We start from the raw sequence: 26,921 nt of genomic DNA, 5'->3' as shown, positions 1-26,921 counted from the left end.
ATTGGCCTATAGTTTTCCTTTTTTGTGTTGTCCTTATTCGGTTTTGGTATTAGTGTAATATTGGCTTCATAGAACGTGTTTGGTATTGTCCCTTCCTTCTCAATTTTTTGGAAGAGTTTGTGAAGGATAGGCACTAATTCGTCTCTGAATGTTTGGTAGAATTCATTTATAAATCCATCAGGTCCTGGGCTTTTGTTTTTGGGGAGGTTTTTGATTACCATTTCAATTTCGCTGCTTGTAATTGGTCTGTTTGGGTGTTCTATTTCTTCTTTATCTAGCTTTGGGTGATTGTAGAGTTGTAGGAATTTGTCCATCTCCTCTAGATTGTTGAACTTGTTTCCATATAACTGTTCATAGTAGTTACTGATTATTCTTTTGATTTCTGCTGTGTCCCTTGTGATTTCTCCTCTTTCATTTATGATCCTGTGGTTCTTTTTGTTGTTGTTGAGTAGTATATATATATACATTCTTTGTGTGTTTTAGACATTAGGTCTTTGTTGAATGTATGGTTTACAAAGTTCTCCCATTCAGTAAGTTGCATTTTTTTTTTTCAAAAACATTTATTTATGTTTACAAGAACTGGGGTGTGGGAGGTGAGAGGATTCACCAGAGACAGAGTGGGAACAGAACAGGCAGACTGACTGAAATACACTGCTGAGGGGAACAGCAGGTGAGACAGGAGAGGTGTGTTGCGCCATGTGGGTAGCTCCCTGTCCGGGGGATTGAACTCGTGCTGCAGAGGCTGTGGATAGCTTCACAGTGTTGTGCTTAACCCCTTGCACTACCAGGGAGGCCCACCTTTTTGTTTTTATGATGATTTCTTTCACTCTGCAAAAGCTTTTTAATGTGATGTAGTCCCACATTTAGTTTTGCTTTTGTTGCCCTTGCTGTTGAAGTAAAATGCAAACTACCTCTCTAAGACCTATGTTGAGATACTTACCACCAAGTTTTTCTTCTATGTATTTTGTGGTTTCAAGTCTAATTAAAGTACTTAATCTATTTTGAATTAATTTTTTAAATTAATTTGCAGTATAAGCCAGTGTTCTAGTTTCATTCCTTTGCATGTTGCTGTCCAGTATCCCCGCACCATTTATTGAAGAGACTTTCCTTTCTCTTTTGTGTGTGTTTGTTTCCTTTGTTTGTTGTGAATTCGTTGTTGGTATATGTGTAAGTTTCTTTCTGGACGTTCAATTCTGTTCCATTGATCTACGTTTACTATGTTTGATTTTATCATATAATAAAAGTCATATATGACAAATCCATAGCTAACATCTTACTCATTAGTGAAAGTCTGAAACTATTGAAGAACAGGAACAAGACAACAAAACCAAGTTGTCTATTAATCAACCCAGTATTAGAAGTTGTAGCCAGAGCAATTAGAATGAAAAAGAAATAAAAGCCATGCAAATTGCAATGGAAACAAAACTGTCATTTACAGATGGTATATTATACACAGAAAACCCTAAAGATTCCATTAAATCTTTGAAGATAGGTAGTAAGTCTATTTTGAACATTTGTAGAACTCACAACTGAAGACTTCTGGTTTGGTCCTTTTGTTTATTGGGAGGCTTTTGATTACTGTTTGAATCTCCTTACTTTAGTGATTAGATTATTCAGATTTTTTTTTTCTTCTTGATTCATTCTTGGGAGGTTGTATGATTCTGAGAAAGTGTCTCTTTCTTCTAGGTTGTCTAGTTTGTTGGTGTATAGATGTTCATAGTAGTCTTTTCTGATCTTTTATATGTAGCACATGTTGTGATTCTTTCATTTGTGATTTTATTTGAGCCTTATTTTTCTTTAGCAAGTCTTGCTAATGTTTTGTCAGTTTTGCTTATCTTTTCAGAGAACCGTACTTGGTTTCATTGATCTTTAGTGTTGTCTTTTTGACCTCTATCATTTATTTCTGCTCAGATTTTTTTTATGATTTCTTTCCTCCTATTGCCTGCAGTCTTCATTTATATTTTCTAGTTCCTGTAATTGTAATGTTAGAATGTTTACTTGAGCATTTTTTGATTTTTGATACAGGCCTAAATTGCTATATACTTCTCTCTTTTTATAACTCTTGCTGCATCCCGTTGCTTCTGATGAATTATACTTTCATTTTCTTTTGTTTCTAGGTATTTTTTGATCTTTCCTTTGATTCTTCATTGATCCATTCATTTTCAGTAGCATGTTGGCTAATTTCTGAACATTTATGATAGTTGCAACCTTCTTGTGATTTCTAGTTTTATACCATTGTGATTAGAAAATGTTTCATATGTTTTCAGTCTTCAAATTTATTTAGACTTGTGTCCTAGGCTGTGCTATCCTTGAAAATGTTATATGTTCATTTGATAGAAATGTTTAATCTCCTTTTCTTTTTTTTTTTTTTTAAATTTTCTAGAGGCATGTCTTATTTATTTATTTATTATTTGTTTGTTTGGTTTATACATGCACTGGGTACAGTCAGAAGCGTGGGAGGGTGAGAGAATTCACCAGAGCCAGAGCGGGGAGCAGAGCAGGCAGAAGGACCGAAGTACACTGCTGAGGGGAGCAGCGGGCAGCAGGAGAGGTCTGCACACCATGTGGGACCCTCCTCCGGTGGCCGGGGAGCAGCCGGGGATCGAACCGGCGCCGCAGAGGCCGCAGGTAGCTTCGCAACCCAGCGCTCAACCGCTGCGCCACCAGGGAGGCCCTAATCTCCTTTTGATTGTAATGATCTATGTATATCTGTTTAATCCATTTAGTCCAATGTGTCATTTAAGGTCATTGTTTCCTTGATGATTCTGTCTGAACTATTCTTCAGTGTAAGTGGGGTGTTAAAACACCCTGCTATTAATTATGCTTCTGTCCATTTCCCCCTTTAGGGCAGTTAATATTTGCTTTATATACTTGGGTGTTCCTATTTATAAATTCCTGTTATTTATTTTGGGATACATATATTAATAAGTGTTATGACACCTTAATTACATAATGCCCATTTTTTTCTCTTGTTACCTTTTTTTGGCTATTTTACTTCAATAGAGACATAGCTGTAACTGTCATTTTTTTGGTTCCACTAGCTTCTTCCACCCCTTTACTCTGAACCTCTGTTTATCCTTAGAGTTGAAGTGGGACTTCTGAACGCAGTATATAGTTGGGTCTTACTTTATTTTAAAATGTATCCACCCTCTCTGAGTCTCTTAAATGGTTCATTCCATTTGCATTTAGGGTGATTATAATATATGAGGCTGTACTGCTACCACTTTGTCTTTTGTTTTCAGGTTTCTCTGTATCAATTCTTTCCTCTTTCTTTTTTTTCCTTTCTGCCATTTTATTGTGGTGGTTTTCTATTTGTGGGGTTTTTTTTGTTTGTTTCCTTTTTTTATTTGGTGTTTCTGCTCTAGGTTTTGTTTCATACAAACATCTCACAGATAAGATAATTCTGTTTCTGCTGATAGTCTTGTCTTTATTTGCTGATACAGTTCCTTTTTATACTCCCATTTTGTTGCTACAGATTGTCACTTTTTATATTGGTAGTTACCAAATTGATGATATATAGTTATTTTCAATGCTGCTTTCCTTTTAGCCTTTGTGCTACAAGTGTTTACTACTCTATTCTGAAAGAATTTCAATTTTCTGATTCTGATTTCAACCTTAAAATGTTGTCTACTTTTGTCATTTTGTTTTCAAGTAGACTGGCTCCCATCTACATTTTTTATTTTAATTTTTTTTTACAAAATTATTCATTTTTAAACAATTCTTGCCCCTCCTTCCCCCGCCCAGGTGCAGTCTCCATAGAATTTCCTTCACCAATGCACCCGTGTACCATCACGTCAGTCCCCTGTGCTCCTCCCTCCCTCCTTCTGATCTGTCTTAGAGTGACATATTCAAAATACTAAAAGATGAAAATGGTCAGTCAACAATACTCTATCTAGTTACTCTACTCCATTCAGTTATAAAGGAAAAATAAAGGTTTTCCCAGGCAAATGAAAGCTAAAGGAGTTATCACCACTAGAATTGCCTTACAAGAAATGTTGAACACCTTTACTAATTTTATTTTATTTTTTTAAAGATTTATTTATTTATTTATACAAGCGCTGGGTACAGTCAGAAGCGCGGGAGGGTGAGAGGATTCACCAGAGCCAGAGCGGGGAGCAGAACAGGCAGAAGGACCGAAGTACACTGCTGAGGGGAGCAGTGGGCACGGCAGGAGAGGTCTGCGTGCCATGTGGGACCCTCCCCGGTGACCAGGGTTTGAACCAGCGCTGCAGAGGCTGTGGGCAGCTTTGCAGCCCAGCGCTCAACCGCTGCACCACTGGGGAGGCCCACACCTTTACTAATTTTATTATAATATGTCTTGGTTAACGTGTTTTTCAGTTGATATAATTAGGTATTCTGTTAGTTTTGTGATCTTGTATATTCAGTTTTTTCCTCAGGTTTGGGAAATTACCAGGTGTTATTTCTTTAAATAAGCTCTCTGCTCATTTCTTCTGAGTTACCCATTATCTTTATGTTACGTTTTCTCATGGATTTGGGTAGTTCTTACAGAGTTTCTTCATTTAAAAAAAAAAAAATCTTAGCATTCACTCCTCTTCAACCAGAATCAGTTCTATATTTCCATCCTCTCTCTCACAAATTCTGCCATATGGTCTGCTTTATCTCCAATGCTTTCTGTTACAGTCTTCACTTCATTTGTTGGGTTCTTCAGCTCCAGACTTTGTTTGGTTTATTTTTTATAATTTTAATCTCTTTAACAGAAGGAAGAGAATTCCTTATGTTCATTAATCTTATTCCTGAACTCATCAAACTGCCTTTCTGAATTTTCTTCTAATTTGTTGAGTTTCTTCATGACAGCTGTTTTGAATTCTCTATCAGATCACATTTTTCTGTGGCTTGAAGTTTGGTTTCTGGAGAATTCTGTTTATCTCCTTATGTTACCATGATACCGTGACTCTGTGATATTTGATGAATTGTACCCCTTCAGATGCCTTTTTTTTTTTAATTTATTTTTTTAAGATTTATTTATTTTTATTTTATTTTTTTAAATTTTATTTATACAAGCACTGGGTACAGTCAGAACTGCGGGAGGGTGAGAGAATTCACCAGAGCCAGAGCGGGGAGCAGAGCAGGCAGAAGGACCGAAGCACACTGCTGAGGGGAGCAGCGGGTGGCAGGAGAGGTCTGCGCATGTGGGACCCTTCTCCAGTGGCCGGGAGCAGCCGGGGATCGAACCGGCGCTGCAGAGGCTGTGGGCAGCTTCGCAACCCAGTGCTCAACTGCTGCGCCACCGGGGAGGTCCCCTTCAGATGCCTTTGAAGTAGGAAATACTATTTAGGTAAAGTGGGATTTTTGTTTTTATTTTGCTTTGATATGATTAATATTTAACTGCTTGGTGATTAGAAACTTATTTTCCACTAGGTGGCACTATAGCAGAAGTTTTTTGTTTCTCTTACCTGAATTCCCTCTGGCTATGTTGGATAACTTGCGTTGTCCATCCTCCACATCCTCTGCCAGAGCAGTTGTTAGTCCCTTACTGCTGCTGTTTGTGCCTCCATTGTAACTGGTGTCTTACTGCTGCCAGTGTCACAGTCTGTGATCACCACACTCCCATGGATCCTGGGTTGCCCGGGTTGTACACTTCCACTGTGGGGGTAGCAGGAGAGGGAAAAGGGGAGCGTCTGGGCATATGCTGCCAGTTGATGCTGTTTACTGGGGCACAGCTGTGCTGAATGAGCTGTAGTGGTTAGCCCCACCTGAGCTGTCATTTGTTTCTTTAGTTGCTACTAATTTTGCAGGGTCCACAGTTAGGAGGAACCATTCTGGTCCCTGCCTCTACTATTGCTTCTGGGTTCACTGAGGCTGTGGGCTCAGCTGCAGGGAGTTTGCAGGGAGACTGGAGTTGTGGGTACCAATTTCGCTATATGTGGAAATAGCATTTCAGTCTCCACTGTGTATTTCAGTCCACCAGCCTTTAGATGGACTCCCCAGCATCATGGTGTGCTGATCTGAGGATACTTTGTTGCTTCATGGATTTCTTACTAGATCTAGAATGAAGAAGGGAGTAAGGAAGCATCTTAGTTTGCATGATGCTGACATCTCTCAGATGTCACTTTCATAGTAAAATCTTTTCTGGTTAGCTAATCAAAACTAGAATCACAATCATTCTATCATATTACCTTGTTATATTTTCTCTGCAGCCTTTATTCATGATGTAAAATTATCCTGATTATTTGATTATGTGTTCTCATTCCACCAGAATAAGATACCAGAAATTGTGTCTGTCTTATTTACTTTTATACTTCTATTTCTTAGCGTAGAATCTGGTATATATAACAAGGACTTAGTAGATAATTGTTTAATGAACAAAGATGGAATCCTGCTTATAGCCTAGTGAGTTGGAAAAACAAAATTATTAAAATCCCCTTGAAGCTCCACTGTAGTTCACAGATCTCATGTTTTGCAAGTGAACATAGTGAATTACCTTTTTAGCACCTACCTATAATTAGCACTAAAAATACTGCGTAATTTCTTAATATAAAAGAATAGTTAAGTCTAAAGTTTAATTCATTTTATTTTCTTGCAGTAAATAATTTCTAATGTTTTAAACTAAGTGACTTTTTTGACAACTTTTATATTAGATCAGATCTTTTAGAGTTATAGGTGAAGAACAAGATACAAGATAACTTTTTGAAAAATTAATTCTGTTGCTTAAAGTTTTCAGAAGTTTGCAGAGGAGGCATTAGAATGGATAAAATAATTTAGCACAGTATTCCAAAATGTTTTGTAACTGAACTCTGTCATATAACTCGATTTTAAAAAGGAGGATAGAAATTTTCCTCTAGTCACTTACGTATTATGTTACTATAGGAATATATCAGAGTAATGATTCTTTTTTGGCGTCTAGATTACTTCTGGTTAGAATTGTTAAATTTTTTCCTTTGCTCAAATGTCAGATTATTGTAATCCTGTGACGAGATAAGAACTAGTATATTTATGGGGCATGATCCTGTCCTTTGTTGTTATTGCTTGAGGTTTGAGGTATGTTTTTATGGCTACTCTGTTTTCTCTAAATCTTTTCCCAGCTTGTGTTTGAACCTACTATATTTTTCTTGAGTGTGCCAAAAGTGCTTTACAATGGGGAATTGTCGGAATTACTATTTACATAATATGTAGGAATTAGCTGCTATTTGTAAATTTTGCTATTCTCTTGGTTCTGAATGTTATAGCCTGTGTCTTTTTCTTAGCTTTTTGAAATTCCTGTAACTTTTCCATTTTTGTTGTGTCTCTTTCTACTCCTGCGTTCAGTGTTCACCGAGTTTATTTTACCATATGAGAAGAGAGTAGTGTTCTTATGGTCTTATTACTCTTCAGTGTGTTTTTGAGAAAATGGTCTGTGCCAAATGGTCTGTGCCAAAGACTAAACCCTTTGGCATTGTCTTCTGTTTCTGTATTCTTTCATTTCATCATATAATGTGAGCTGAATCCTGGAGTTTTTTCCAGCCTTGTACATTTCATCTATTTTTAGTACCAGTTAATTATAAGCATATAGAAATCACCTGTCAAAAAGACATGTACACAGATAAAAGTCAGGGAAAAAATTAATCAGTCACCATTTATCTCAGTTCAGTGGATGTGTCACATTTGAATTTCCCTTTTAGTTTCCTGCTCAAGAGAAATGAAATTGTTCACACCAACACAATTTTTATTTTGTTCTCAGGATGAACTAGCTCGAGTTCTAGTGACTCTATTTGATTCTCGACATTTACTCTACCAACTGCTCTGGAACATGTTTTCTAAGGAAGTAGAATTGGCAGACTCCATGCAGACTCTTTTCCGAGGAAACAGCCTAGCCAGTAAAATAATGACCTTCTGTTTCAAGGTTTGTATCCATTCACCTTCCCCGCCCCCCGGAGGTATGCCAAATAATGATTCTGTACAGAATGTATGGAGCAGGATGTCTTTAATGCAGGATATATGGAGCAGAAATAATCAATTCCTCCTTGTGCGTTTCTTTAGGTATATGGTGCTACCTACCTACAAAAACTCCTGGATCCTTTATTACGAATTGTGATCACATCCTCTGATTGGCAGCACGTTAGCTTTGAAGTGGATCCTACCAGGTTTGTCTTCCTCCCACCTACAGCTGCTCTTTGTTTTTTCACTACAACCACATGAGGCAAGACACTTATAATTTTTTCCCTGATTTAATGTTAGTCTTTAAATTATAAAAGTTATACACCAATGTGTTCCTTTAAAAAATTAATAGATATGATTAAAGGCATCTTTGTATATCAACTCCTTAGCATTATTGCTAGCATTTGCATAAACATATCTTGTGATAGAAGTGACATAATGTGTAAGTGCTTAGTATAAATAGTAACATCATGTACATTATTTACAACTTAAATTTTTTTTAAATCTAACCCTATGTTTTAGATCTTTTTATGGCTATAATTGTTAATTTCATCCTTAATATTTTATAGCTTATATCATAATTTATTTAGCTACTATTATATTGATTCCATTGACTTTTGCAGATCCTCACTATTGCCCCAGTGTTGTTTTTTTCATTTTCAAGTCATTTGCTATAGGAATTATTCTGAAACCTAAACCTTCTTGTCACTGTTTCTCTTAAAAACTATTGTATAGTTTATATTCGTAAAAGCTTTAACTGTTGCCCCTTGACTGCAATGTAGAGTCATCTGACTATAATCCACCCTTGCCTCATCATTCTTTCATGTGTCCTCTGTACCTTAGCGCCAATGAAATATGCATATTTTTAAAGTGGTTTGATGTCTGATGTTTATTGGGGTAAATAATACACCTCTTCCTTGTCCAATTTCAAAACCAAAAGGATACGGAGAGGAGGGAAGAGGTACTTGGGAATCAGAAATTACCTTTATTTGATTTAATGATTGTGGGGTGTTTCTTTAGATGCTGTAGGAAAATAAACTTGCTAGCTCTTCACCTTTAAGAAGATTCATCTATCTCATCCCTTGCAAGACAGGATGATAATAGGCTTCCCTCACAGGGGCCAAGCTTTTTACTACACAAGTGGAGAATTTCCAGAATTCTCCAGAATTTCCAGAATGGCACTGAGATGAGCATGCTTGACTTTTTTTTTTTTTTTTTAACTTACTCTGCCACCTATAATGAAAGGTGACTTAGGAAAGAAGGGAGAGAGGCCAACAGGGTAACGCAAGATGCAGTTTAAAAACCACCATCTCTGCGAAACTTTCTTTACTTGTCACTAGGTGCCACTGATATGCACACGTTAACAAAAGGTATAATCTTTATTCAGTGTTTTACATAATTTTTGTAATGCTTAATTATTTGATTATTTTATTAATTTATCTCCTTTCTAAGACTGCTGAATCTTTTGCATTTTGTCCATCTTTATATCCTTTGCTGAGTATTAGGTTAATAATTTGTTTACAGTTGACATTTTATAAACATTTGTTAAATGAATGAATTTTATGTAATTATGTGATACTTACTCTTTCTAAACCACATTTCTAGCTTTTTGTTAGGACCTTAATGTTATTTTTTATTTTCAAGTTTGGAGGTTTTTGATGATTGCTTTTTATCTGTTAATATTTCTGGCTTTGCCTTTGCTGAGGTATTGACTGTGATATCTAGTCAGAGCTCTGGAACTAAATTAGTCAATTTTTATTAAAATAATTGAATAGTTAGAGTTTGATACTTAAGAGCAGCATTCTTTTAACACCATTTTGTATTTTGTTTCCATTAACAAAGTACATTTTTGCAGTTTTACTTTTTAAAGGTTAAAGAATTGCTTAGTGAGTGAGAGAGGTAACTTACTGCCTAAAAGAAATCTACTCTGTACTGTGGTACAGTCAGAGTACTGGATGACACACTTCTATTTTATTCAGGTTACTTAAAATTGAATTGCAATCTTCTATGACATGTAAAGAGCTTAGAAGTTGCCACTCACATATTCACAGTAAGAAAAAGATGAAAACAGAAAATCATCAACTTTTCATAGATTTGTCAGAAAACTGAAGTCACAGGACAAACCAATACTCCACAAACTGGAGAGACAGATAAATATCAGCTTACCAAGAGAAACTATTGATAGAACCAGTTAACTACATGGAAAACATAGACTGTAATTAGCAAACTGCTGGAGGCTGAGTGTAGATTAGTTTAAGTCTTAAGAGTACCCTTACACTTCGTGAGTTTAACCTCAAGAAGCCCCTCTGCCAGGTTCTCATAGTGATGATAGGAGAAAAAATCCCCTTGTGTTCTGGGTAGGGTTAGGGGAAAAATAACCATTTTTTAAACATGCCCATTGTGTTTTGTTCTCCCTTTGAAAGGCTGCCCCCAGGGCCTTCCCTGGTGGTGCAGCGGTTGAGAACTGGGCTGTGAGGCTGCCCTCAGCCTCTGCAGCGCTGGTTTGTTCCCCGGCCGCTGGCCAGGGTCCCACAAAAAAAAAAAAAAGGCTGCCCCCATGGAAACTTCTTTACTGTACCCTTATCTGACCTGAAGGATGGACATTTAGCCAACTCCAACCCCCTCTAGCTTTTCATGTCTCTTAAGGGGAGGGGGAATAAACTGAGATACTCTTCTGAAGGACATTAGCCCAGGAATTGTGGTTCATTAAAATAATGGAGTATAATCATAAGACTATAGACTGCTTTCCCTCCTAAATACCTCATCACCATTTCAGCAGGATTCTAGTATATGAGTAGTAATACACTATTCAGTAGTGTATTACTACTGTCAGTGCTACAACATAGAGACTATTAAAGAAGAAATTGTTAGGGAAACCCAGAGACTACAATAAAAACAAAAACAGGGACAGAAGAAATGGACACCTTCAGCTACAATAAATATTGTCTTAAGTTCTAAAACTTTAGACCTGTTTATCTTAATTCCTATAAAACAACTTGGGTCTGCCTTCCAACAAAGAAATTAGAAAGCACGTTAAAATGCTTTAAAAGAAAGAAAAATCACCGTCTGAAAAGATAAAGCAAGCATCAGAACTAAACTTAGATAGGACAGAGATTATGAAACTGAAATAATTGATATGATAAGGACTTTTATAGGAAAAAAGTGGACAACATGCAAGAATAGGTGGGAAAGTCTAAAAAAGAATCAAAAGGAAATGCTAGAATGATCAAAAACACTGTAACAGAAAGGAAAAAGAGCCTTGAATGGGCTTATCAGTAGACTGGTCACAACTGAGGAAAGAATCAGTGAACTTGAGGATTTGTCAGTAGAAATTTCCCAAACTGAAATGCCAAGAAGAGAAGAAAATCTAAATGAAAATGAAACTACACCTCCCAAAACTTATGGAATGTAATGAAAGCAATGCCTAGAGGGAAATTTCCAGCATCAAATGCATATACTAGAAATGACGAAAGATAAAAAATCAATAGTGTAAGTTTCACCCTAGAAAAGTTGAGAAAGAAGAGCAGTATAAACCTAAAGCAAGCAGAAGGAAAGGAATGAAAATTAGATTAGAAATCAACAAAATTAAAAAACAGGCAACCAGTAAGATTGTAAGGACAAAGGCTACTAGTTCTTTCACAATTGGGGGAAAATTTTATACACACAAACACTTAAATATTGAATGTATATATTCATTATAGATAAGAATTAGTGGAATAGTCAAGTTATCATTGGCATATGGGAGGCAAGAGCTCTGTGGCTAACAGATAGTGTTTTAGAGGGACACCTGAAATAGACCGCAGCATACCTACTACTGTGTTGACTCATTAAAGGAAAAGTTCCCACAGAGACAAGAATTGTCAACATTTTCGGAATCTCTTTAGCTTTACTAAATAAATTATCTTTTCTTTCATACCACAGAACTACCGTGCCTTCCATGTCACAGATTTGAGTTACTACTGTAGTTTCTTAACTGATTTCTCTGCATATGGTCTCCATATTTAGACCAATCTCTTTTCAGTTTTCCACATATTCCAAATTTATTTTATGCCTCTGGCTTTCTGGCAACCACCATTCATGTCTCTCTGATTTGCCACCTAACCATGTGTATTTTTGAGTTCTTGCTCTCATTGCTTCATGTTTTTGCTCTCATTACTTGATGTGTACATGTGTCCCTTCTCTTTGAAGAGGTCAGAGGCCAAATGCTGAAAAAAAAAAATTCTGTTCTTCCATTAACAACAACAAAAAGACCAACTGTTGAATTCTTAGCAAAAAGTAGATGCATAAGTATTGATTGAATCGAGTACCTGCCTTGCCTAATTCTTGTTCCTGAAATGCCCTTCTTTTTGCCTGTACAAATTCGGTTCCTCCTTTAAAACTTACCTGTGCTGTGAAATCACTTCTGCTTTGTAGTCTACATTAATTTCCAAACTCTTACTGTATATGTGTGCTACACGCAATGAACTGCAAGGAATATGGAATGATAACTTCAGTGTCGCAAGCATTTATGCATTATGTAAATTAGCATAGAAATTAAAATTACCAGTTAAGAGATTGAAAACAGGGCCTCCCCGGTGGCACAGCGGTGGAGTGCTGGGTTACGAAGCTGCCTGCAGCCTCTGCAGTGCAGGTTCAATCCCCTGCCGCCAGTCGAGGGTCCCACATGGCACGCAGACCTCTCCTGCCGCCCACTGCTCCCCTCAGCAGTGTATTTCGTCAGTCTGCCTGTTCTGTTCCCCGCTCTGGCTTTGGTGAATTCTCTTACCCTCCCGTGCTTCGGACTGTACCCAGTGCTTGTATTAAAAAAAAAAAAAAAAAAAAAAAGCTTTAAAAAAAAAAAGATTGAAAACAAGTGTTTATTCAACACTTGCCTTGGTAAGATACTGTGTTAGTTTTAAGAGGACAAAGTCTCTCCTTCAAGGAACTTACAGTTTAATAGGGAAGTTAAAACATATAGAAAGTAGTTAAGTAGTGAGTTTCATAGGGAGTGTATTTTGAGAGTTCAGAATATGATAGTTGGGGAACTGGTGCAAAGCTTTGTGGATTTGATAGTTCTTGAGTAAATTTTAAATCTCCTAAACTATACATTATTAATACTCTTGTCTTATTGATGGAAAAAAATTGAAGTATATTGGCCTAAATCAGTAAGACAGTTAAACTTAGTACGTCTGCCTTCCCAATCTGCATTTAATCACAACTCTTCATACTTTAGAGGTAATACTGAAGACTTTGCGGAATTGATTGATTGTGGGAGGTAATGGTAATGTACTGTATTACATGCCAGAGGCATGACATGATTGAGATAGTGATGGTGTCATTGATCGCTCAGGGAGCACAACATAAGACAAGAAAAATAGAAGGAAAAATCCTAGTTTTCTGAGTTTTAGATATTGGTGGAAGGGACATCTAGCAATTTGACTAGATACAAGAGACAGTTCAAGGTAGAAGAAACCTGAATGACCACAAAATATATCAAAGCATGTCTGACTTTACCAGAGGTCATATACTAAATTTGTGAGAGTAGCAATATACACATTCTTATACAGTTCTCAAAATTGTCTTTTTTCAGTTGGTTTGTTAAAATCAGTATCCCAGCAAAGTCCACACATTGCATTTGGCTGAATGACTGTTAAGGGATTTATTTTAAGGATTGTTTGTTTGTTTTGATTTTTTTTTTAAAGATTTATTTATTTATTTATACAAGCATTGGGTACAGTCAGAAGCGCAGGAGGGTGAGAGAATTCACCAGAGCCAGAGCAGGGAGCAGAATAGGCAGAGTGATAAAATACAGAATAGGCAGAGTGATGAAGCAGCGGGCGCCGCAGGAGAGGTCTGTGTGCCATGTGGGACCCTCTCTGGAGCCAGGGATCGAACCCTGCGCTGCAGAGGCTGCAGGCAGCTTCACAGCCCAGCACTCAACCACTGCGCCACTGGGGAGGCCCTGATTGTTTGTTTTTAATGGTTTTATTTTTTCTTTTTACAGATTAGAACAGTCAGAGAGTCTGGAAGAAAACCAGAGGAATCTCCTTCAGATGACTGAAAAGTTCTTCCATGCCATTATCAGTTCCTCCTCAGAATTTCCCCCACAGCTTCGAAGTGTATGCCATTGCTTATACCAGGTATGTTTGAGGTTGGAGATTACCATTATTAATCCAAAGCTAAATTAGAAGAATGCTTTTCAAAGAGGGATTTAACTACTCTTAGTGGGTGGTTAGCATTCTTGAGTTAATTTGAGTGAGTAATACATTGAGAATTTTGCAAGTGACTTTAAAAATTTTTAGTATTGCTTAGAAGATGGTCTGAAGTATTTTAAGGGAATGCTTTAGAAATAGTAAGTTTCCCTTGTATTAGGAGCAAGTTTAAAATGCACTGTATCTATTGGGTATAAATGTATATGGTTGGAATGAGATACACTGTGGAGTTTTGGGTGTTACCTCTTGCCTAGATCTTTTCACATGTGAGGCAGATCTACTCCTTGCTATCTGTGTTTTGAAATACTTGATCAATAATTTTGGTTTCTTCATTAAGATGTAAAGTGTTTGCTCAACAGGTTTCCCCAGGACAGAATAATTGGTTTATTTTATGTAGACTGCTACCTGTAAAATATATTGTATCATGATTTAAATCAAATTATTGGGCTTTCTTAACCCTAGTCCTACAAGTAATGCTTTTGAGTTCAGATGCCTCGTCATTACCTACTTATTGAGGAAATTAAGTCTGTACTTTTATGATTTCCATTGTGTTTTTGAATTGCATATACAGTTTTAGGAATAATTTATTCATTCCAAAGGTGATTAATGCAAATTCACATTAACCTGTTCAAACTGTGATTGTGAAAGAAATTCTAGTGGATCTGAAGTCTGGGACAGGGGTCGTGTAGAGAATTTATACATTTACCAAAACCCATCCCTTTGTGTCTCCTTCTTTGAAGAGTCATCCCCACTCTTTTAATTTTTTTAATTTTTTTTTAAACACAGGCCTTCAGTTGCCTAGAGACATTAGCAATCATTATTTAAAAAAGCTGTTTCAGGCTGCTGTGTGAGTTTCCTCCCATTTGCTATTTATAATGATGTATCTGCTGTATCTATAAAAAAAACTTTTCTCCATATACAGAAATGGTAAAGCATACTTAGCATTAAAACTCTCTTAATTTATCACGATTTTTTTCCTGCTTTTTCAAAATAGCTCAAGGAAGCTTAGGAGAACCTCACATAATTTTTTCAGCTAAATAAATCTGAGACTAGAATGTGGTTAAGTTATAATACAACTAGAATAGGAAATACAGTACAGTGAATATTATGTTTGGGTATTATTTATGTTTCTTTTTAAATCTCATTTGTTAATTCTTCTGTTCATAAAACCAGGCAAATAAGTACCAGTGAGTATATATTAAAAAAATAATCTGAATCAGCTTCCTGGTTGGCCAACTGTTTTCAGAGAGAGCAAATGGGTATCTAAAGTGGCAGTGGTTTCGACATTAGCTGCTTAAAAGTGAATGGGTACAGATGTTCTGATTGCTTGATTTAGAAAATTTTCGTAGAAATTTTTTATGTTGTCATCATAAAAGAAAATTTTTTGTGATATCGGCAAACTTGGAGTCCAATTTGAGATCATGGTTCTGATAAGGTAAAAAGAATAGGACTTGGCACTTACTAAGTACTTAGGACATATTTAGTGAAGGTAAATTACTCTATCCCCTCCCAACCAAGTAAATAAGATTCTCACCAGCTTTCATAGTTAGGAAGGAAGGGGGAAGTAGTGAAAACAAGTCAGAGTGACGTAATAATTGGTTGCCAGTTAAACATAATGTTGTACATTTTTAAAGCGCTTTATAATAAAACATCCTGTATTAATGACATACCTGAACTATCACATTAAAAATTTCAGTTAATTCTCTTTAAAAATGTTACTTGAATGTTGTGTCAATGCATTGTTTTGAAGTATTGCATTAACTGTTACAGTGTGGAATACCATGAAGCAAACATATGCTATATTATTTATAAATAAGGCTTTGGTTTTTTATGAGTTTCTGATAACAGGAAATTTTACATTTACTTGTTAAAAAGAACGGAAAAAAACCTTTGATCCCAACATATTCTTTCATTGAGCCTCCTTGACAATGAGTTATTCCCTTTAGTTTGCTCTTTTATTTTTATTCATCTTCCCTCTTCTGGCTTTTTCTTGCCCTTTTGATTGTGGCAATAACTTAACAGTGCCTTTCTACTTTTATGTTTTGCTGGGAGGGATAGTAGTCGATTGTTTTTTTTTCCTCTAGTAAATATGGCTTCTGCTTTGGGACCTTTGGGGAAATTTTGAAAGCTAAGTGAGTATATTGCTGGTGAATAAACTTCTCTGAGCTTTTAGCTCTTTATACTCAAGTTCATATTTTTGCCGTGTAAGCCTTTTTCAAATCATGCTTTTTATCCAGCTCTCATATTTTATATATCTCCTTACTCACTGGACTGGGTTCAGGTTATATAAAAAAAGCCAACAGTGAACACGTATCAGATTTATAATTAAGGCATTTTGTCATATACTTCTATTTTTCCTCCTGATAGTTTTGGAATAATGAGAAAATGACTCCCAGAATGGACATTCTCTTAAGTTATGGTGAGAGAATTCTGATAAGGAGCTAAATATTATGATTCTAAATACATGTCATCTTTTACCAGTAAATCTGCTTCTCCAAATAGAACCAGTTTGCACAAAATTTTAAAATCTACAAATGATAATTATGTACCATAATTGAAAAAAAATCTATAGAACTGCATTTTTGTGATTTACTACTGGTGTTTTCACATGTAGCCTAAAATTTGAACCAAAGCTCCATGAGTTAAGTAAGGGCTGTGTTGTCTTGTTTTTACTGCTGTCTCCCAGTGCATAGAGTTGATATCTAGCATGTAGGTGCATAATAACTACTCGGATGGATGTATGGACGGATGGATGGAAAAATGCTGAACTAACTTTAAACTCAAGTTATGGGTCATGGTGTTAGATTCACAGATTTCTTAGAATAAAATTCCGTGTATAGTAGATTAAAGAATTCTAATTTCATTTTGAGAATATTTGAAAAATAATTGTTCTGCCTAGTCCAGTCAGGAGTTTTCTTTCAATTTTAAAAGAACTCTTTGGCCTAGAAGAAGCTCTGAGAGATGAAACCAATCTCTGTAGGTTTTTCAATTTTTTTTTTTTTGAGACATTCTGATCAATGTGAAAAAAATTTAAGTAGATTTACAGTTTTAGTCTATAGTTTTCTCTGCAGTTTCTTCACTTTAATATTTATTAATGTATATTTTTATTTAAGCTGATAACATTCTTCTCCCAAATGTTGCAGAGCTTTTAACCTCCTCTGATTAGAACTTTTTTAGGAAGTAGCCTGCAAATAGAAAAATGTATAAAATTTTAGAGAAATCTTTCTTGGAGAGATTTTTAATCCAGAATCGCTAAGGTGAATTTTCTATTATATTTAGCCATTTTAAAAAATTTTAATCAATAGGAACTTAAAAGTCAGATATCAGCAAAAAAGAACTTTAAGTCAATTGAAGGATACACAGAGAAGTATCTTATGTATCAACAAAAATTATGTAGACACATGGAAGTGCTTTTAGTGTGTGATCTACTTTTAATGAACATTTTACATAAAATTCATCAAAAGCTAGGAATAAACTTAAATGTAAAAATTAAATATCCTCAAATTCACTTGGGGAGACCTTTTTTTATGATTTATAGCCAGAAATAGTAGATATGATTGTCTCAGCATTTCTTGCCGTTAATGTAGTGCTTTGGCTTTAAAATGTAATAAAAATAAAAATCCAGAAATAAAATTTATCTCTCAAAATTTAGTTGATTTCTAATTTTTTTGTTGATTCCATTTGTGTTACATTTTATCATGTAATTTTATGTACAAGCCAACATTGTTTTTGTTGCTGTATGTAGTTGGTGCTGTGACTTGTTTGTGCTCATCTCTGTTCTGTAGGCAACTTGCCACTCCCTACTGAATAAAGCTACAGTAAAAGAAAAAAAGGAAAACAAAAAATCAGTAAGTTTGGAGAACTTTTTATTAGCTGTTTCTTTCAAAGCAAAACAAAAATCTTTTGCTGTTTGTTAAGAACATCTTCACTTCAGCCTATTTGACCTTCACTGTAAAATCATTCTACTAATTCTGGCACAAAATAGCTTTCATTTCGATTAACCCTGGAATTAAGTTACATTGAAACATTCTCTGTGTTCCTTTGGTTTGATTTAGCCCAAAGGCATTTTGGGGGCATTTGTGCTTTGAATATCCCTGGTTTAATTTTATTACTGTTGTATTTAAAACTATAAATGAATGCAAAAGGAACTTAATTTCAAGGCCTTAGGAAGCGCTGACTCTCTTCATTCTTGCTTCTGGTTTGCAGGTAATGTGAGTGGTTTCTTTTCCTAGAAGTGAACATTTTTCTAAATTGTTAGAAGAAAGGAAACTGTCACTTTCTAAATCTTACCTAAAAGTTGCTATATTTTATTTTTTACTTATATTTTTATCACGGCAGTTTCTGCCAGAATTCAGTTATTTCTGCTTAAATTATAAAAATCCTAATGGCAAAACTCTTTTTATTTTAGAGAAAATCATTATCAAACTATTGGGATTGAGAATTTAGTACTTTTGAAATGAAGGAAAAGTCAGTGAGTCCATATTTGTACACAAGCTTTCACTTTATTTTGTAAACATTATATAAATATATTATTATCTGCTTCTATGAATGTGTCCTAATATAAAAAGAAGAAAATTATGGTAGTCATAATTATTTTCTTCCGGTGAGTGCAATTTGTCCAAAATATAATATGCATTCATTTTTAATTTGTCATTACTATAAGTTATCCTTATCAGGCCGAGTATTATTTTTTTCATTTAATCTAAATTATTTCAGAGAAAGATGTAAAGAAAACCTTTTCTGGAGTCATGTAGGTAGTTTATTTTAAAAGGTAGAATATAGAATAAAGTAGAATATATATTTTAGAATATAGTATTCATCTGGTTTCATCTTTCATTCCTTATCTAAGCTTCAGATAAAATAAATTTGTTTTAAATTCAGAGCTAAGAATTTACAGAGAATTTTTTTTTTAATCCATGCAGGATTTTTTTTTGAGTATGTTAAGTAATTTTGGTCAGTTATGAGCAAATGGATTGGATTGGATGGCTTTCTTGCTTAATAAAAACATTTCTTTCTAATGCTTCAGCCTTCTAATTCTCTAAATGTGGATTTAACATAATATACACCATCACCGTTGAAATTAATTTATGTGTCTTAACACTCTTGTCCAGTGTTACCCTATGCCATTGTGTAGTATATCACATAAATTAAAATTCAACCTTTCTGTTTCACTAGAGCATGTTTCTTCCTAGCCTTCCTAATCTTTATTTATTAATATTTTATCTGAAATTATTTTCTTGAATTGTTTTTTTTTCTATTAGCATTATTTTCAGATTTTTAAAACGGTTTTGGGTATAATATTAAGTATTGGAAATGTATTACTCAGTACAGGTCATTTGAGGTCCTCCTGGAAACAAAGGGAATCTAATTGGTAATTTGAGTTATTTTAGATTGTATTCCAAAGCTTTAAGACAGTATGGTCATTGTAGATTTAAATTATTGGTTTATGGAGTTGTTTGCTTAACAGAATCTAATGATTGTTTCTTTTAAAAGCAAGCTTTTGTGAGATATATATATATATATATTATGGATTGGAATGTGTAAAATATATGAAGAAGGTTCTGGCCTCTGGTAGATATAGCTGTGTGGTTTTAGACAGATAATTATGCTGTTTATATGCTGACATTGTAACTGGATATCTTTTGAAAATTTAATTTTCTACATAGGGAGCATTTGTAGTAGTTAAGCAGTATAGGTAGTGATCCTCTTACTGATGAATAGTTTAGAACTGCATTTGCTTGTAACATGTAGTTCAGCTTTTACCAAGGGAGTAAAAAGGACATTTGTCTCACAGTAGACTTCAGCATAAAGACCAACCCAACTTTTACCTTTCATGCAGAATATCTTTTAGATTTTCGAATTAAAAAATAAAACAACACTGTGTGTATATTTGAGGTAAAATTACGTTGGTGCTAAGAGATGTATTTTTCATTAACTGACTCATGAAATTTATTATAGTTACTTAATACTGATTATGTTTTATCAAGTTTTAGCTCCAAAAATATACTAGCATAAGTGAGACATTTTATTATATGGCACGTAAAACATGTATGTTCCTGAAGTATGGGTACTTTGAGTTTTAGCATTAATTATTTTGAAGATACGGAAAATAGTGAAGTTACTTTCATATATTTTACAATATTGTCTCTTTGCAAAAATAGTTCAGATTTTCATTAAATCTGAGACTGAGTAGTATTGATTATAAATCAGGTATTAATGTGAATCTTAATAATAATTATGTGAACACTTTAAATCTTTACTGGAAATAAAAATATCTACTTTCAAAAATAATTTTAAAGAGTTCTTCATATGCATGTAAAGTGTTATGAGATACTTCCAAGCAGGTAAGTCTTTTAAAAAATTAACTGGTCCTTTGCTCTTAGCTTTTAAACAATTTGCATTATTAAACTAAATTTTTGCTAATTATTTTAAAACAACATATTTAAAATTAAATATAAGGCAGTTTTAATTCTCTTCCTTCTTGCTCACTCCTTAAAATTTTGTTTTTGTAGATTTGTTGATATTTTTCTTCTGTTTTAAAATTAAAATTTGGTAGTCTGAATATCTTGAAATTGCATGAAGAATTTTATCTGTGAATGTATACATTCTTTTTTCTGTTTCTAGTCCCCAGAAGTTTGAACATGCTACTAAAATCATAAAAGCACTTGAATGTTCTTAATTCTATTTCTAAAATCATATTTTGGTTAAAAATAACTCTACAGCAGTATTTGGTTTTTAAGACATTCTTCAAAGTTTGCTATAGTTAGCTATCTTGAGCAGTTTCCTCTTATGCAAGCGCTAGGGTTATTCTTCATGCACTAGCAACCAAAGTACTATAACAGGAAGAAAGCTTCCCGCGCTACATAGCAGAAATGAAAGTGAGACTATATTAGTTATAACTCACCTCTGATACAAAGGTTTTCTTTGGCCTAAAAAAATCATTCTCTAAAGTCTTATTTTTACTGCCTCCCAATCAAATTGTTTTGAGACTTTAGGTGGTCAATACATTTAAAATGCATGCCACATGAAGCACTAAATGGAATAAAATGAACTGAAATAATCCTATTCTTACCAGAGTTAATCTGGAGTTAGTGGGCCATGTGAATTCGTGACAGGAGGATTACTTTATTGAGGTATTGTGAAGAAAACCAGACTTACGTGATATTGAAAGATAAATCTTATTTTTTCATTTTCCACCAACATTCTTTGAAAATCATGTTTATCCCCAGAATCCCAGAAGATTGAGTGGAGTGCTCCAGTTCCACCTTTGTAGTTACCACTGCATTAAGCAGCAGTTAATCACATCAAGCAAGAATAGTTGAAGAGATTGAAATGTTTTTTAGTGTTCTTTAAAAATAAGTGTGTAGTATATGTAAAAATGTGAATTTTAGAATAGTATAATTTTCATATGTTAACTTAATTTTAAACAGTAGGCCCTGGGAAGAGATGGGAGCTGAGCCAGTTTCATAACTTTTCCTAATCTAACTTACCTATTACTTTGCCTTCAAATTGGTGAAGAAAATGAACTGATAGTAACATTACTTGTAAGTATATTTTTTCTCAGTAGGAATCTAAAAAAGTTAAATTTTGTTTGTATATTGCAACCATTTTGCTCAAGAAATTGAATTGTACCTGGTACACAACAAAATGTAAGTATTTACTGTTAGGAATAGGATGTTTCAGGGGTGTGCTGTTGAAAACTTAGAGTTACCATAGCATAGTTGAGCACATTCTCATATCTATAAATCTTACCGAAATATAATCTAAATGTGAAAATTTGGTCTGCAGTACAATGATGATAAAATTAGGATAATTTTTCAGGTCTTTCCTACACAATTCATCCATGAGATTTTTTTCTTTTTGTAGTTAACCTTTATTGTGCTTTAAAATGATGGACAGTAAGAACTGAGAATAAACTTTACTTACTGATGTTCTGGAAGTAGGAACACAGAAATGTATTAATTCACGAAGATTGGTCTTTTCTGAGTTTTTATGCAAAGTTGACCTTCAAGCTTATTCTTCCCTTTTCCTTGTTTTAATTTAAACCATATATTCATTTTTCAACTCCTTGTTTTTAGGTGGTTAGCCAGCGTTTCCCTCAGAACAGCATCGGTGCAGTAGGAAGTGCCATGTTCCTCAGATTTATCAATCCTGCCATTGTCTCACCATATGAAGCAGGGATTTTAGATAAAAAGCCACCACCTAGAATTGAAAGGGGCTTGAAGTTAATGTCAAAGGTGAAGAATTATTTTTATAATTAACTAAATTTCTCTTCCAATTATAAATTTTTCATTTCACTGTACTTTTGAAATGTATTTTAAAAATGCCCTGTGGTTTTCACTTACATGATTTTATCTTATTTTTGTTTATATTAGTAGGAATTTATTAACTTGCTAGCTGATGGGTTTTATTATCATGGGGAAATGTTTTTGTAAACGTCTTCTGAAGATAGCTTGCTATAAGGTCGTTCTGGAAATTCTGAAATGGAGAATGTATAGTATATGATATAGTATATAATGTATAGTATATGATAGTATATGATTTTTCATTTAGAAAAATTTAAAAATTTAATATGTATTTTGTATGTGCAAATATGTATGTGTAATAATTTGAGGAAAAAGAGAAACAACACCTAGTATTTATAGTATGAGAAATAATAGAATTTAACCACCAGTAGAAATTATCAATGACAAAATTCATATTTTTGAAGAATATATAAATGTGTAGACTTCATATGTTATATAATCTGATTCTTTAGAACCCTTTTTTATTGTTTAGATACTTCAGAGTATTGCCAACCATGTTCTTTTTACAAAAGAAGAGCATATGAGACCTTTCAATGATTTTGTGAAAAGCAACTTTGATGCAGCACGAAGGTAAGCAGCTTGTTTGCTCTGTTTGAATCCTGAGTATTTTCAGTTTCACTTAATTCTGTGTGTTTGGTTTATATGATGCTGTTGTATAGGATTTTTTTCTATTCCCTTGCTAGGTCAAGAGATGGTTAATCTTATTTTACTATAAAAGAGAGTGATGATATAAATCCATATTCTTAATAATTTAGTAGTGATTTCCATGTTTGAAAAACAGTATTTTTGACATAGCTATTAAAATAAAGGATTTGAGGTTGTTACAATATGGAGAGCAAAAAGAAAAGATTGCTTTTCTAAAACCCAAATGGTATTGATAATGCATAATAGTGTATAATCAGATGCTAGAATATTTTTGTGTTCAGTTTGGAAGTGTGTCTATACTAAAAAGTTATTCTTTAAACCAGATATTATAGACGCATAAGATTTTTCCATTAATAACTGGACAACTGATAAAAGTCTTATGATTTTAGAAAACTTGAATTCTGCTGTATTTCCATAATTAGCTATTGCCTCCCTTTCTCACTCTGAGTTACTGGTTTATCTACAAAGTAGTGATAATACTTTGTTTACCTGTTTGATTGATTTTAGACAAATCAATGAAATAATTTATGAGAGTGTTTTGTAAATGTAAGTTAATTTCCATGGTCCTGCTTTACCTGTACTATAGATCTAACTGATCTGAATTATAGTCTTGATACATACTTGCATAGCTCTTTCTCCCAGTTTCTTGTTATAGTGCATGTCAACTTCTGTTAGGGAAATTGGAGTTTAAAAGGTGTGTATTGTTTGATTGCAAAACTTGTTTGAAAGAAAATGAATGTCAGCATAGGATTCATATTCTAGTAGATTGACTACAGAAAATCGAGAACAAATGTTCTGATGCTGGAACTGACCTAGCAGACTATATAATGTCTTGGAGACCTTTTGTCTAGTCTCAGACTCTCATTCCATATCTGTAAAGTAGTTTATCTCTAAAGTCTCATCCACCTAAATTTTCTCGTTGTCTAACTCCAAAGCCTACTTTAAAACTGAAGCCAATCACCGGAAATGAAAAACCAACTTTCTCCGTCTCTTCTTTTTTTATTTAATGGCAATCACATTGTGTCATCAAACTCTGTGTATTTGTAATTTGTTGTTTCACAGAGTTATTTCATATAAATTTAATTCAAAGAGATATGAATGTGTCTGTTTTTAAAAATTCTAATGACTTTACATTTTTGAAGGTTCTTCCTTGATATCGCGTCTGATTGTCCTACAAGTGATGCGGTAAATCATAGTCTTTCCTTCATCAGTGATGGCAATGTGCTTGCTTTACATCGTCTCCTTTGGAATAATCAAGAAAAAATTGGCCAGTATCTTTCCAGCAACAGGTAAGATTTCTCAGTCATGGGGATATTGAAAACTTAGTTTAAATTGTTAGTAAAATTACTGGTCATGAATAGTACTTTATGCTTTGCACCTTCTTGGAATAAGAATTATAATTTAGAAAGAGGAGTGTAGAAATGTCAACTCTTTAAAAATATAGGCAAAAGATGACCTCGTGTTTTATGATCAAAAAACCCACCTAGGGGTCAAAGACTTTCTTTTTTTTATATCAAGAGATTAAAATTAACCCTTTGGGTTTTTCTGCTTTGCGAACTGTCAGACATAATGTAAAACAAGGCATAGAGATGTTTGAATTTATTAGAAGATCAAATGAGTATTCACATCTCAATCTAATTCTTAGGAATTTTAATAATTAAAACAACAATGTTTACTCTGTGATAAACCTATTTGTGATATTCTTAAGTATATGCAAATAAAACTTTAAAGAAAAATGCTAAATAATTAAAATTACTAATTTTGAGTTTCACTAGCTGCCTTTAGCTATTTCTTACAGCCTGAATCACTTGCTATTCATTGTAGTTATGTGTGTCTCTAATAGCTCCAAATCCTATATATGAGTTCTCTTGTAAAGGTGTAATATGAGTCCAGATTATCTTTAAAAGCCAATAGAAGTGGTTAACTGTTAGTGGGAAAGATAAAAGATCATGAAATTAAGGCTAAGCAATTAGGAGATGGGAATCTAAACAAGAGAGCTTTTCAGTATGATGAATTGTTAATAGATTGGAGTAGATAGTGCCCTGAAATGGAAAGATGAAGGTGCTTTATCTACATGACACTAAAACTGTGGAAATTATAAAAGCAAATATTTACTTCTCTTTCATAGTTCAGATATTCTGTAGTTTGATGCTACAGAGATTTTTTATTTTTCATATTTTCCTTGTGTATTACCTAAATGTGTAACTGCCGGTTCTAGGGTACACAGACTCTAGTTTATTAGTGCATGCTACTTTATATTTTGACCAGCACTATGTGAAAATGCTTCTTTTTTTTTTAAAGATTTATTTATTTATGCATACAAGAACTGGGGTACAGGCCAGAGATGTGGGGGGGAGGGTGAGAGGATTCACTAGGCACGACTGGGGAACCGAACAGGCAGATTGACTGAAATACACTGCTGAGGGGAGCAGCGGGTGAGACAGGAGAGGTCTGCTGTGCCATGTGGATAGCTCCCTGGCCAGGGATTGAACTGGTGCTGCAGTGGCTGCGGATAACTTAATAGGTTGCATCTTAACCCCTTTATACATATCATCACCAAGTTGGCATTAGCAGACTTCATAATTTTTGCCAATTTGATGTGTGTGAAATAGCATCATGTTATTCTTACAGATACTAAATATCTAATAGTTGTTGAAAATTTCATTTATCTGGTTTAGCAGAACTCTGATACTAGGGATAATATGTCCAGCTTCTAAAAAGTGGTTTCTTAATGTGGATTCTTTCATTCCGAGAAAAAGTTGATTAAAATGTTATTTTTACTCACTGATTGGCCACTTAATGGTAAAGTATTAAGAATACTAGAAAAAGGGCCTCCCTGGTGGCGCAGGTGGTTGAGCACAGCACTGTGAAGCTGTCCACAGCCTCTGCAGTGCGGGTTGGATCCCCATCTGCCGCGCGGAGCAACCCACAGGGCACTGCAGAACTCTCCTGACCTCTCCTGTCTCGCCCACTGCTCCCCTTAGCAGTGTATTTTGGTCATTCTGCCTGTTCTGTTCCCCACTCTGTCTCTGTTGAATCCTCTCACCCCCCACACTTCTGGCCTATACCCCAGTTCTTATATGCATAAATAAATAAATCTTTTTTTAAAAATACTAGAAAAAAATTTCTATGTAAATGTTGTAGTTTAGGCAGTGATCACATTCCAAAGATGTTTTGGTGTATACACATAACTGCTGAGGTCTTTTTGGTAGTGTATATATTAGCAGGGAGTATCAGTTGACAATAAAGAAAAAAGCAACAAAGAAATGTGTACTGCTAAATGTGAACTGCTACTTTTTTCCTAAGTGATTTGCTGTGTCTAGGGATCATAAAGCTGTTGGAAGAAGACCTTTTGATAAGATGGCAACACTTCTTGCATACCTGGGTCCTCCAGAACACAAACCTGTGGCTGATACACACTGGTCCAGCCTTAACCTTACCAGTTCAAAGTTTGAGGAATTTATGACTAGGTAAAGTACCACCTTAAAATGATGATTACTTTCTTTTTGATTGAATTGCAGAGTTTAGCACCAGACCACTTGTTAGATATACTTGTATTTCTAATAGGAGATTATTGGGGAAGTTATAATTGTATTTGCCTCTTTTGCGATCCCGCTTTTAACTTACTCTATATATTAATTGATACGTACTTTCTTTTATAGTTTGTTTTATATATAGTCTGTTTTCCTATTTAATAGTATCTTATTGAGCAGTAGTTTATGATGTTGCTTTGAGGTAATTTGCATTTAATACTTGTGAGGAAAAGCAGGTAATATTTTTATATTCTGGTTAAGGAAAATATGATTCAGTATGAACTATCTGCTTAAGATTTCACACCTAATTCATAGGTTCTTGGCTTTTAAATGCTGAACTCTTTCTACCATGGTAACATTTTTAGATCCCT

General features: G+C 34.4%; 1 protein-coding gene across 4 annotated transcripts in view; it reads left to right on the top strand.

Annotated features, from left to right (window-relative positions):
* The window catches only part of NF1 (neurofibromin 1), a gene marked incomplete at both ends in the record, with an annotated part of 273,922 nt that overhangs the window by 129,435 nt on the left and 117,566 nt on the right, over nt 1–26,921 (top strand). For 2 of the 4 annotated variants that reach the window (XM_084237352.1, XM_084237351.1), the window contains 8 exons: nt 7,679–7,840; nt 7,978–8,081; nt 13,859–13,994; nt 17,852–17,914; nt 22,145–22,303; nt 22,845–22,942; nt 24,160–24,306; nt 26,341–26,487. In XM_084237352.1, coding sequence (XP_084093478.1) covers nt 7,679–7,840; nt 7,978–8,081; nt 13,859–13,994; nt 17,852–17,914; nt 22,145–22,303; nt 22,845–22,942; nt 24,160–24,306; nt 26,341–26,487 — 1,016 coding nt within the window. Of the gene's footprint in view, nt 1–7,678; nt 7,841–7,977; nt 8,082–13,858; nt 13,995–17,851; nt 17,975–22,144; nt 22,304–22,844; nt 22,943–24,159; nt 24,307–26,340; nt 26,488–26,921 lie in introns of all 4 variants that reach the window. The other 2 variants (XM_084237350.1, XM_084237353.1) reach the window with 2 other exon arrangements.

Source organism: Talpa europaea (assembly GCF_964194135.1).
Source record: "Talpa europaea genome assembly, chromosome: 7".
NCBI classification, from domain to species: Eukaryota; Metazoa; Chordata; class Mammalia; order Eulipotyphla; family Talpidae; genus Talpa; species Talpa europaea.
The sequence above is the reverse complement of the archived record's forward strand: the minus strand, read 5'-3'. Positions and strand labels throughout refer to the sequence as shown.